General features: G+C 46.1%; 2 protein-coding genes across 2 annotated transcripts; both read left to right on the top strand.

The window, feature by feature from the left end:
- Positions 1 to 1,838: 1,838 nt before the first annotated feature.
- On the top strand, positions 1,839 to 2,641 carry EV420DRAFT_1616585 (uncharacterized protein; the record flags this gene model as incomplete). Its single annotated transcript, XM_060475134.1, has 3 exons — positions 1,839 to 1,996; positions 2,120 to 2,319; positions 2,370 to 2,641. 3 exons carry the CDS (start codon positions 1,839 to 1,841, stop codon positions 2,639 to 2,641), a joined length of 630 nt encoding a protein of 209 aa, XP_060337964.1.
- Positions 2,642 to 8,217: 5,576 nt separating this feature from the next.
- Positions 8,218 to 9,254, top strand: EV420DRAFT_424698 (uncharacterized protein). The gene is made up of 2 exons (XM_060482046.1): positions 8,218 to 8,535; positions 8,586 to 9,254. Exons 1-2 carry the CDS (start codon positions 8,397 to 8,399, stop codon positions 9,080 to 9,082), a joined length of 636 nt encoding a protein of 211 aa, XP_060337965.1. The 5' UTR covers positions 8,218 to 8,396; the 3' UTR covers positions 9,083 to 9,254.
- Positions 9,255 to 12,504: the final 3,250 nt, after the last annotated feature.

The raw sequence follows: 12,504 nt of genomic DNA on the forward strand, positions 1-12,504 counted from the left end.
AGGTGAATTCCTGGAATCGTTGGAACGGGTGGTGGTGCCATCTGGCAGGCTAACAAAACCAATGAGATTTATCGCATTGTGCACATGGATAAGACTTACAGGATGACACCACTCCATCTTTCTTCGATAGATGTCTTGCGCGCTGTGATGCAGCTTCTATAAAAGAATATTGGCTTGGAAGAGGTGAAAGCGCAAAAGGGCGTACTTTTCTTTGACGCAAGCGCAGCGCAGGATTTACAAGTCATCAAGGTCAGGGTCTCAGTCCCCAGGTTCCTCAACGTAGCAGGCCCATCCTTGCACAAACATGCCTTCATTTGAAACTTTTCCTCCCCTGGCTGAAACTTGTATGGATCACCGTTCGCTTTGCGATTTTTGCAACGCTGGTATTCACAATGATCGGAACTATCATCTAGTGCAAAGGTAAGATCGACCGGATCAACTGGGCCTGGAACGTGTCAGTACCTGCCAGCGCATTATATTGTCGAATACTTACTGGCACCCCCTAGCAGCAGTGATTGGAAATGTAAAGTCTAAAGGTCGCTCACGTTCAGAGCATCCAGCGTCTCCATGGCGGATAAAGGAAGCCATCTGCCGGGCATGTACAAATGGAATGGACTTGAAAAGATACCGCAAACATCCTGTCTGCCGGAGACTTTCTGTCTTAGAATTTCTAAGATATCCTGGATGGATGAACTTCCATTGACGACTGGAAAAACAGTTCACCAAAGACGCGATCAATGACTTTGTAAAACTTACCGAGCGCAAAGTTCCCAGATGGACACTTTATAAAGATGGTAAAGGCAGGCGGACTGCAGGAGCGACATTTTGCTCGGTTCCATAATCAGTCTCTTTGTGGGTCGAACACCTATGTGGAAGAAAGACGTTACTGAATTGCAAGGCTGGGTTTGCTAAGCACGCACAAAGAGACTTCGAGGTGATGGCTGTGAGCAGTCTGTGAGAGTGATAAAAGCCTTGAATTTCGTCAACTGAACGTCGTGAAAATACTCAGAAGAGGCTTTACCCGTGAAGAGCAGAAGCACGCCAACACAGCAAGACAAGAGGACGCAAGTCTCTGCTTGAGAACTGGAAGTGTTTTCACTCATGAAAGTTTTGCGGTCTCCGCAATGAAAGTGTGCTTTATATACCCGTTTTTGCGCATTGTCATACCGTCTTAAAATGGTTAATTAATTATGGTAAAGACTACATTGCTGGGCCCAAATTCAACCAGTTTTTCAGCCAGAATGAAATAATTTCATCTTTTAGTGAAAGATATTCTTGGCCCAGCGAAACATTTCCACTTCATATAAAAAGACGCCGATATTTTCCATCCGAAATTGTAACGAGTGTCACCGGATATCCCAGAAAATCTTGTCCAATGATGCAGGGCCATTCATTGTGTCAGAATAACAGGACCCTAACGATGAGACAACTGTCAGTGTCTATGCATGCTTCCATTTCACGTCACGGAGACAAACACGAATAAGAGATATTCCTTGATTTTTCCAGATTTACGTCCTGATCTAGGCCAGGACAACAAGCGATTTTCGGGTATCCACGTTTATACCTGTTTCTCGTCAAATGCCCAATCAACACCTTCCACTTGGTGAGTCGTCGTAAATTATCTTTTCATTCCATTGACTGTGGTGAAGTACCAGATGAAATAATTTTGCCGAGACTGAAAGAGCTTTGGCTGATGGAGGGCAACGTAACCGATACCAGTTCTGTGTGAAGAACTCCAGAAAGTTTTCGATACGTCGAAGTATACCTTGGGGTATGTTGAAGTTCTCGCCCGGAGGATCCATTAATGGTTTCTTTCCAGCCTTTCCAGCTTCAAAAGGATGAGAAAAAGGCTAGGATTCCTCAGTACATGGCAGCAAAAGCATACTGTTGAGACTGTCTCGGAACATTTGGACGAAATGCGGGAGCAATTCCCTAAGGCGGGTTATTTCGAAATGAAGAAGCATCTAAGAATCGACCACAATGTGCGAGTTTCAAGGTGAGTCTTTAAATTCTTCTAATGGTACAATTCTTAATGAAAGGGAAGAGACGTAATCAAGGAATGGGTGTATTTGAAGGAACCCTTGCATGCGTCCCGAAGAATTCGAAAGGGACTCGTCAGAAAAGTTTTTTATTGTGCTGGTGTCAATGACCTCTGGTGCGTCGACCAACATGACAAGTGGAAATATTGCTTTGGCCTCTGCCTTCACAGTGGCATAGACCCTTTCACTGGCATCCTGAAGTGGATGCGAGTCTGGTGGAACAATTCAAATCCCATCTTAATCTGTTCATACTACCTGGATGTAGTGGAACACACCAGGCGTAGGTCTTTAAACCTTTCTGCAAGGGGTCACTATCTTACTCTCGTCCAGATGGTCCTGTTCTTACACAAAGTGATATGGGCAACGAGAACGGTAACCTGGCTAGGGCGCATAGCTTCTTGCACCAATGGGCTGACAAGGACTTGGACAATACCTTGCAGCACCGATGGATGGCAGAGAAGAAAAACATTCCTTCAGAAATCGTATGGAGTGTGTTCCGCGCTCACTTTAGCTTTGGCTATGAAGGAATCTTTCAGTTTGGCGTTGAGCAAGGCTGGTATGACCCGAAGGTGCCTCTGGAAGCATACGTCTCTTCTCTTTAACAGCTTCAAATCGAACTGGACTCAGCTGATTTCATAGATTGATATTCCGTTTCCTTTTTATCCCTTGGTTCCAACGAGAACTCGATTTGTATGTGATCAAAAACAACACAACAAAGAAAAGACGAAATCGCAAGGTGGCAAGACCGAACGGAGTCCCTTTACTCATTGAACAAGCTCCTGAGTGATTTGGGGCCCAGGATTTCAAGGTACCTACAAGCACCTATCATTTTTCCAAATTCAACGTTTCTTCATAGGTTGCTTTCATCCCAGAATCTATACAAGCTGTGAGGCAAATTTATGCCCCACCTGATCACCCCGTGCTGCAGCTTGTCCCTAACTCGTTTAGGCAGTGGGCTGAAGTATTTATGGAGGAACTCGGCCATCCAGAAGTAACCCGAGAGTGCATCTGGAATGTATACCTTGCATTGCTGGATAAATTTCACGAACGCCATATTGTTGTTCTTGATGAATGGCACGTCGCTTCTACGAGAGCATACGAAGCAGAAGAAACTGACGAGAATCAAGGAGGTCCAAAACAGGTGGTTGGGCAAGGTCAGAATCTTTCAAATCGGACACTAAGCAATCTGATAAACTTCAATCAGACCAAGCTACAATACCTGATATTCCAGACTTGAACAGTGATGACGAACTTGATGATGCCAATGCGGAAGATGTCGAAGCTGATGAAGAAGATGCTGAAATTTCGGGCGAGGCACCCATTATAGAGATGTCCATCCGAGAATTCTTACAGCATATGTAGTGAATGATGTTATATTTTCTTTTGCTCAGGCATACGAGACTACATTATAGGTGGTCGTGGAAGGGGACAAAGGCCACGAGCCAGTTCATCTTTTGAATTCTATTCTGGGATGTCACAGGATGGCACTCAACTCGCATGGTCATATGATGGCTCGATGGTGTTGACTAAGACCATCATCCAGCTCGATGACAATGCTGACTAAGACTGTCATCCAGCTCGATGACATTGCTGACTAAGACCCACAATCCAGCCTTCCAGTCTTTGAAGACAGATATAAAACAGTGTGAGATATAACATTCAAGGTCACTTTGAAATGTGTCTGGGCATACCTCTGAATGGGCGGATGCGATCTTGTGCTCTATTGTCTCATGAAATCCCATTTATAGTATTCACGCCTTTTAGGGCAGTATGTATACATCTGGTTTCTATATCCTACGTTGTGGTCTGTCTCGAGTGGTATCTACTGAGGGTGGTACGCTTTACTAACTAATTTCTACTAGCACGTCGTGAAAAGAGGGGGGGGCAGGAGAGAGTGATATCTAGGTGGGCTGTACTTGGGAGAGATGGGTTTGTGGCCTTGGGAGGCCTGAAGGTAGTCGCCTTGGATAGTGGTCGAGTTGTGTGAGGGGGGTTTTCGCAGGGTGTTGTAGATCGGGGGATCACATAGCCATGTGTGGCATCTACGTAGCACTTGCGGAGGTTGTACGTTAGTACAGGCTTATGGATGAAAGTGTGTGAGGACTGTCCTCCAGTGTGGAGGTGGGAGGAGACTGTCTGCGAAACATGAATCCTCCCCCTCGCATGCCCTGAGGCACCTCAAGATGTTGGCTCGAGCTACATTCCACAGGGGAGGAGCATCTTGCCATGGTCTTGCGTCGTTTGTTGCTAGGAGTAGGTGTCGTAACATGTGTAGAATACAGTGTTGTGGTTAGTGATGGTCGCTCAATTTTCTCTCAAAGGTACTGTTAATCAATGATAGTTGCCTGTGGCAAGGGATGATTATCTGGGGCTCAGTCAAACATCTGCTGTGTTGGTTGCTATACGCAATCGCATGTGGTAAGTTGTTCTCTACCGTAGGTGTATTGTAAGGGAAGAAAGAAAAATAAAGAACCTTGTAAGACATCGTGAACGTGTATGTAGCTAAGCATTCACAAAAAAATCGAGTTGAGGAGAGTCGAGAAAGGAAGTTGAAGAATGCCAGTCGAGCGTAGGAAATGACTGATGGAGTAGGTGGTAAACACAGCTAGCTTGTGTTACCAGATTCACATTAAATTGATTCTATGATACCATTTCATAGATTGTAGTATCCTTTATAACATTCTGTCCTTTCTCGCAGGCAAACAGATGTGACAAAATATTGTAGAAAACCGAAGAGAATTCTATGCTCTTTCTTAGGTACTGGAGACGATGGGAGATAGGTACCTGATATCCATATGATAGACACCTTTGCCTATGTACATTTTCTCTTCTGCTCACGGTGTGATTCCTCCAGGGGTCGTCCACTTCATTAGGCTTCCTTTTAAGACCAACAGCTAATCCAGTCTGCTCCACTATCTCGACGTCACTTTCGCATGAATCTGCTGGCTACTGGAGGTTGCTGTTGCCATCATAATGAACCATTTGTTGGAGAGATCAATGATCTCATTCCGAAAAGATGCTCGCAAGCCAGGAACCTCTTCATCATCCCAAAAAGTCTTCAGATCAACGCCAGTCGGAAGGGTTGAAGTTGACTGATAATGTCTTATGTGAATGAGTTGAGGATGACAGGTGAGAATGATTACCATGACTTTGTAAAATTTGTCAGGATCCGACATGAATTTTGCGGCAAAGTGCATCATGTATAATCCACAGTCAGAAAAGTTTGGTTGTTTGGGTACCTGCTTTTGTGTTAAGCCAGTGATTGGCATGTGTTCTGGGACCTACAGTGACAGTTTGACCAATCGCCTCCATTATATTTTGCAACCCCTTCTTGTCGAGGGCTTCAAGGGCGAGGAATTTCCCTAATTGGCTGGCTTCGCTCCAATGCGAATAACCAAGGGAATCGAGGGTAAAAATAATCGTTCTGCTGATCGATGTGATTACAATGAACCACACAGTTCTAGTCTGACTTACCTGTGGTCATTGCTTTGGACAAGTTTTGATTTTCACCGTTTCCAAGGTGTTCTTGATTCGTTAGCAGCGCATATTCAGGATGGCAAATAATGGCGAGGTACCAATGAAGACTATATATGTTGTCAAGTCACAGTTGAAGCAGCTAGGGAGGAAAATTACTCTTCATTTGGTTGTAATAATCGTATTTCTTCTTGAATATGTCGAACTTTGCAGTCCAACGGTGGACGTCTTGGTAATTCCTATGAGAATATATAAGCACGGCTCCCAGTGACGTTGATAAGAGCTCACTTCTGGAACTTTGGGAACCAAAAAGGACTAAAAATAGTAATTTCTTTTGCAACAGAGGGCTTGCCAGTTTGCAGAAGTTCATACGTCAGCCTAAAGATATTTGTAAAAATTGAAACAGGTGGTTTACAAGTCACACACCATAATCCGAGCTCTATGAGATTGTCGTTCAAAATTCTCCCAGTGATTACCCTCAGATCCACTGTTGCTAATATTCACACCACCTGTCATAGTCCACAGGTACACTAGTATTCTGCAAGGCATGGGCAAAGATTCGTAACATTGGAGAAGGACGAACAACTCATCAGGATCCTTTGCTTGCAGCTCACCGTCAGATGCTGTTTTCCGAAATTTGCTGAGGCAAGCAAGTTTTTAGGTGATTGCAAAGACTGAAAGTTCAGCAACGATACATGATTTCTTTTTGATGAACTTGATTCATCCTGCAACTGGTAAAATAGATGACCGAAGACAGTCAAAATTGAACCTGCCTGGGTTTTGCGCTTGTCCCTTCTTTCGATTCCAGTATGGAATGGTCTCGAAATGGCAGATGGCTTCGGCGGAACAGGGAAATTCTGGTTCATCTGGGCTTGAATCTTGTGAACAGTCTTCAGCTACAGTATCTTGATCCTCCTCATCTTCTGGAGAGAATCGGAATAATAAGGGGACAGTTTTTGGCCCTGAGAAATCCCTGTGAGAATGAAACTAAATTGGCAGAATTGCCAATTTACTCAAGGGCTTATATCTTTGGGTACACATAGCCAATAGGAGATCAAAAGTGATTGATGAATGATAATGATCTTTGATGTGAGCAGTTACTTCATCGGAGTCTGAACTAGAGTCTGAATTTCCCATGTGAAAACAATTTGCCTAAAGTCAACACGTTTTGAGGTGCGAATGCTGTTGATCTTCCAATTGGTAGTACTTGCTCTGGCTGCCATCCTGTTCTTTACTATGGCTAGAGATTTATCTGTAAAGAATTATATTCCCCTAGTTCCGATTGAACCTAATTTCCAAAACTATAGTAATTGAACACGTATGAGCACAGCTACTCTACAAAGGACCATGTGGTATGGAGAATCTCTTATCTAAATAGTGGAAGTGTCTTCAGAAATTGAGTGTCTTCAAATAAATCAGCAAGTCACCTGTTTCGACCTATTTATGCCAGTTAGCAGTGAACAAGGGGAATTTCAGTTTGGACCTAGTATACATACTGACCATGGATTTTGATGCACATATTGCACAATCTATCGAAAGTCAAAGACATTGGCACTCTACTGGTTGACATATTGTCTCATGTGATGTCATCAACACGGCATCATCCATAATCGCAGCTCGCCTGAAAAAGCTCTAAGAACTTTTCAACCATAGCTTCAGGTACTTGATCATGCTGCTATCGGTTCCTGGGCAAAGAGATCGAAAGAAAAAATTGTCCGAATACTGATCCCCTCAAAACCATCGATCAGCTGCGCTTTAGTCCATAAACCCAAGGCTCAAGCTGAATTGCACTGATTGATGTCCTTTATAAAGAAATGACTCGCCAATGATGAAGACATACTGGTGGAAACTTGATTGAAACATTTCATTTTCAAAGCATATGGGTCTTTGTTTTCTTGGAAGGTTATGGATGCAAAATTAACATAGGTTACTTACTATCCATAATCTATGACCTGTACAGTTGCGCATTTCAAACCACGAAAAGCATAACAATGTATTTATGTACAACCCACAGGCTCATTTCAAATCATGGAATGCCGAGTTTGCCATAAGCACAAAACTGGGAATTTTGATTACCCAGCGGAAAGGAAAAAGAAATATTATGTAGATGATATTCAATGTTATGCTATACTTGGCTACAGATAAGTTTCCGGGGTCATATTGCTATACATGGCAGGTGTTAGCATTGCAAATACCGGCTATTGCTTATAACCGGAGCGTACCAGTCTTGTATTCCATAGGAACGTCTTTTTGCCCCCCTTCCCCAGCCCTCCCAGCCAATTCCCTGATCACCTTGACTTTCTCTGTCAGATGGGGTCACCTACCTAGACGCCGTCCTCGACCTGTCCTCGACCTCACCGTCACTCCCTGGTGCGCGTCGACAACGCTGGACCCATCTGTGAGACCTACTCCACATTCACTCCTTACGACCAGCCGCCAAACATGGCTCTGCTGCCGTCTGTCATCATGGCCCTTTTCCCGACACGCTGGAAGCAAGGGCTCTGACGGCAACACCCAACTATGATGAGACTATATGACGGTGAGCGATGGAGGAGCATGCTGGTAGAGGGAACGTGGAGGAGCAGAGAACGGCATCTCGCCGCGCGACCTACGCTCACTGCCGCTCTGGGCATGATTGCCCTCTGTCTAGTCCGTCATTGTTGCTTAGTCCGCTGGCTAGCCAATTATTCCGGTCGTGCATGCCGGAACCCAGCGTACACTTTTGTGCGCCTACGACGATGTCTAGTTATCATGATAGCGTGACGTGACGGAGGCATTACTGCCTGTACTGCCTACATGGACCTCATCATCGCTCCCTGATATGCACCCACTGGTCTGTACCATGATACCGGCACCATCTCCAACGTCGTACCGTTGGAACATATGGTATCGTCTTCTACCCATTGTCTTCCTACCCGTCGGACGATTTCAGACCCCATCCACTCCTCGCTCTTTCGTCCCGTCGCCCATTTCCGGGATTGGTTTCAACTCAAAGGCTTCGACTCTTTGGTCTGCCCTCTCTGTAAGTTCACGTCAGCTGTTGACAACGACGTACCTCACCTTTTCTATCAGCCTTCCTACCAAATGCCCGTGCCGTCCCTCATCGACGCTTGGTACACCTAGAAGATATTTCTCCCTCCTCACCGGAATTCGCCTTTCATGCCCCACGGCGTGCGCAACCTCCCAGGTCACTGGTTCACCTTTATCCTCGCCACCTCCGCCTTCTGCTTAACTTCCTTCTCCCGCACTCGTCGGACGTCGAGGGGAAAACCTGCTACCGCTCGACTTCCACGAAGTCGAAGAACAGATCCCCAGCATTATTGGCTCATAATATCAGCGATGTTGTCTGCCCTCAAGACACCCTCATCATCGGCTACGGAGGGGACAGATACTGTCCTTCCGATTCTTTCTCCCCTCACTCGTTACGGGGAGAATGTTGCCATCCCTTCCTAGTCTCACTAGCTTTTCGCCGCCATCGTCGCCAGCGCCTATTGTCCCATCACTTTCTGTTTTTTTTCTGTCATCCAGGTTTGCTTTTACGAGGCACGCGTCTCCTCCGCACTGGTTGATGTGCCCATTTCTCGTTCGCCTTTTGTTGGTCTTTGCCCCCCGCAAACTCATACATCATACCGGTCGTGCGATCCCAGCATCGCCCTTTCGTCTGCCCAATCAAGTGTTACTCTACCGTCGTCTGTCCTTGGCGTCTGTATCGCCTCTTCCCTGTAATCTTCTCATGACACTGCAACTACGTTCCTCAGGCTGATCCCTACCCTATTCGCCACACTCATCTATACCCCGCTAAGACGCGGGTGCAGGGCACGGCGTTCATCATTCTGCATACCAGCCAGGTTTTCTTAACCTTGACGTTCACTTATGTACGGGGATTGTCGATGGCTATCCATCCTCAATCTCGATGTCATTCTTATTTCATAAGTTTACCTTCGCCGACGCTACCTCGATAGAGAGGAACACGGCGGCACTGTTCTCATACGGCACTGTGTACGCACGTGATCGGTTCCATTGTACCCACCGTTGTCGTCCAATCACCCCTATCACCACGACAGTTTCGTACATCGGGGATAATCGACGCTGTGCATGACACCGACGCCAGCAAAATCGCCCAGAGGCCTATTACCTGTGGTCACGCAGGGTGGTATGACTTGATCAATTTCTCGCTGAGTGCGGAGGATGGCACTGGTAAAGCCAACGCGAGAGTTGAAGGCAAGAAACTGTCTGCATGTCTACTTGGCTATCCCTATCGATTGGTGTCACCCGTCGTCCATATTCGGCTCTTGGTTCAGCCCACGCAGTTCCGACGACGGATGTGTTCATACCGGTTTTCCTTCGCCGCCATCTTTCTGTGCTATGTGCGGTACCCGTAGTCGTCACCCACGACTCCAAAGTTCAAACCATCAAGATACTATCCCATAATGCAAAATATTTTATCGACATCGACGAGGTTTTTTGAGTCCGTTACCGATGCTGCCTGGAAGATGGAGCCATGCTGAGTTGACGGGTGCGAAGGAGGAGTAACACCGCGGAGTTAAAGATGGTTGGAGTAGTGACGGCCGAAAAAAGCAGGATACTGCTTCCTGGAGGGGCCACCACCTTCGAGTTCCACGATAAATGTTAACGTGTCAACATGGCGGAAGCTGAAGGTATGGGACAATGGACTTTCAGTCGGTCTGTCCTTCCCCTAACGCTTTTGCTGATATGATCAAAAGGTTAGGATAAGCTGTCGGGCATTCTGGGTTTTTTTGATTGCCTGCGATTAGGATCAGCGTTCTCTCATTATTTTCACGGTTACTTCATCAAACGGATTTTTGTTGATTTTTTTGTACGCTGAAAAACGACCTATAACACTAGACGATTCCATCATGTCGAGTAAAACTTAATGAGAACTCTTGTTCCTGACATTATTCTTTTCGAGAATACGTGGTAAATCCAAAGCAATTGAAAACGATACAGTGCAATTCAGGTACATGGGTCAGGGGAGGGAATTTTGGTATTCCGAAACGTGATCGGATTGCACAGATAATCGGAATGATACAGCGCTGGTGATCATCGGTCAGCGGCACGGGGAAATGCATACGGAGAAAATTGTGGGAATAATCAGCGAACAGATCGAAAGCAGTGGAGTATAGAACCGACTGAAAGCCCGTACAAACGTGAGTAGCGGGTTGAGTGATAGAGTCTCGAGAAGGAAACAGTGATAAAAGGGAGGGAGAACATAAGTGAAATTGGAGGGCAAAAAGTGGGGAGATATTATACTGAAGCCACCTTAGCGTCCGTAGTCCGCGCCGTCATCACATTCGATCGGTTATAGAAATGTCCATCCGCTGCGTCACCATCGAAAAAGCCGTTTAGAGGCACTGGTCGTGACTGGGAGCGTTAGGTTTTCTTGAGCCGTGGTTAGTTAAAGCCACGGCAGATAGATGCTGTAGAAAGAGAGAGAGCTGGGCAGAGGGGACACCGTACAATGAGATTTACGATGTCGGAAGAGCTGAACGCAACGGCATCGGAAGAGAGCTGGTCGGAAGCCGCCCGCAAAATCCCTGAGGAGAGCCGCAAATCCTCGTATGGATTCACCACGATAGCGGTCGTGTCAACGAGCGGGCTGCATATGCGAATTTGAGCCTGAGGGATCTATGCAGAATCACATCGGTTTTTCCATATCACGCATGGAGGGCATACATCTTGAACATGAGCTGTACAGTGAGTCACAAGACAGTGCCAGTGGTGAACAAGAATACTGTCGTCATAACGCGTGCCCACACGGATACCAGCTCAGGTCCAGGGAAGCAGCATGAACGGAGATAAGAAGTGTTCTCAACACACTGATTGGAGGCACTGAGGCTGTTCAAGTTGAAGACGAGCTGCTGAGTGCAGGAGAAGCGCCTTCCATTTTGGGCTTCTGCCAATCAGAGCCATCGGAGGTCGGATCTCACCTGCTTTCGCACTTGCCCAACCCCTCCTTGACGAATTTTTTTGCAAGCTCGCCACCGATACCTATTAGCTTGTGCTCTCTGGTCTTCAAGCTAAGCTTCAAACTTCATCAAATCAGCGACCTTATTGTTACTCCTCTCAAGAATCACTATGGCCATCGAACCTCTTCTTTGTAAATCAGCCTTCAATCCATCTACGCGATAGGTTTCATAATCAACAAACCGGACAACAACGAGGATCGGACAGTACGCAGCGAATCTGGAAGGATGCTTTTTATGGGAATGGGTGGAACGAGCAGAGCAAGGATATCGATATGAGAGGGACGTATCATGCTCGCCGTCGCCTCGTAGAAAGGTCCGTTATTAAAAAATTCTAACCTCTATATAATATGCTCATCTTCAAAACTTTGTCAGCCATCTCTATCTCTGCTTTACAACTAGGACTACGTGCTCAGTGCTTAACCCCAACAACTTACCGTGAAGTTTTTGGAAGATACTATCAGATCACTGTCACTTTCAGTCGATAGAGCTCCTCTGGAATAAAGTTTCTTTGCACACTGCACCGCATTGGTCAGATTTTCACCTCTTTTCGCTTTCTGATATCAATAAATGGTACACCGACGTCATTGGCACAGCAACAGCACCAGATTCTCAGCGTATCTCGTGAATGCACGGTATCACTAGCATCTTCACTGTTGGGCATGCGCATTCAAGTATTGGAGCAGAGCAAGTACAACGATTGTGTTTACCTCGACCCGTATTTCTGCCAACGTGTCATACCCGGATTTCCAACCTCACCAGCCCTCCCTGGAGCTGCTATAGCATCGCAAATTCGCCTCCTTGGCACATTCTTGATGTAGTCTTCGTCTCTCGAAACTTTCTTGGATTGTCGCTACTTCTCCCCTGAAGATACCATTGGCAATCCGGACAGGGAGTCATTTTGGCTGTGCGATTCCGCTCGCGTTTTGACTGTCAGTGAGGAGGCATTCTGTTTGTGTTCTATGGTGTTATTCCTCAAGGGTGGTTGATTATGTAGGATGGTACGC

This window comes from Desarmillaria tabescens (assembly GCF_030435595.1).
Source record: "Desarmillaria tabescens strain CCBAS 213 chromosome Unknown EV420scaffold_2, whole genome shotgun sequence".
NCBI classification, from domain to species: domain Eukaryota; kingdom Fungi; phylum Basidiomycota; class Agaricomycetes; order Agaricales; family Physalacriaceae; genus Desarmillaria; species Desarmillaria tabescens.

Coding starts and splice junctions, on each gene's coding strand:
- EV420DRAFT_424698 (XM_060482046.1), top strand. CDS start 8,397: ATGGTATCGTCTTCTACCCATTGTCTTCCTACCCGTCGGACGATTTCA. Junction 8,536..8,585: donor CTCTTTGGTCTGCCCTCTCT/GTAAGTTCACGT, acceptor CTTTTCTATCAG/CCTTCCTACCAAATGCCCGT.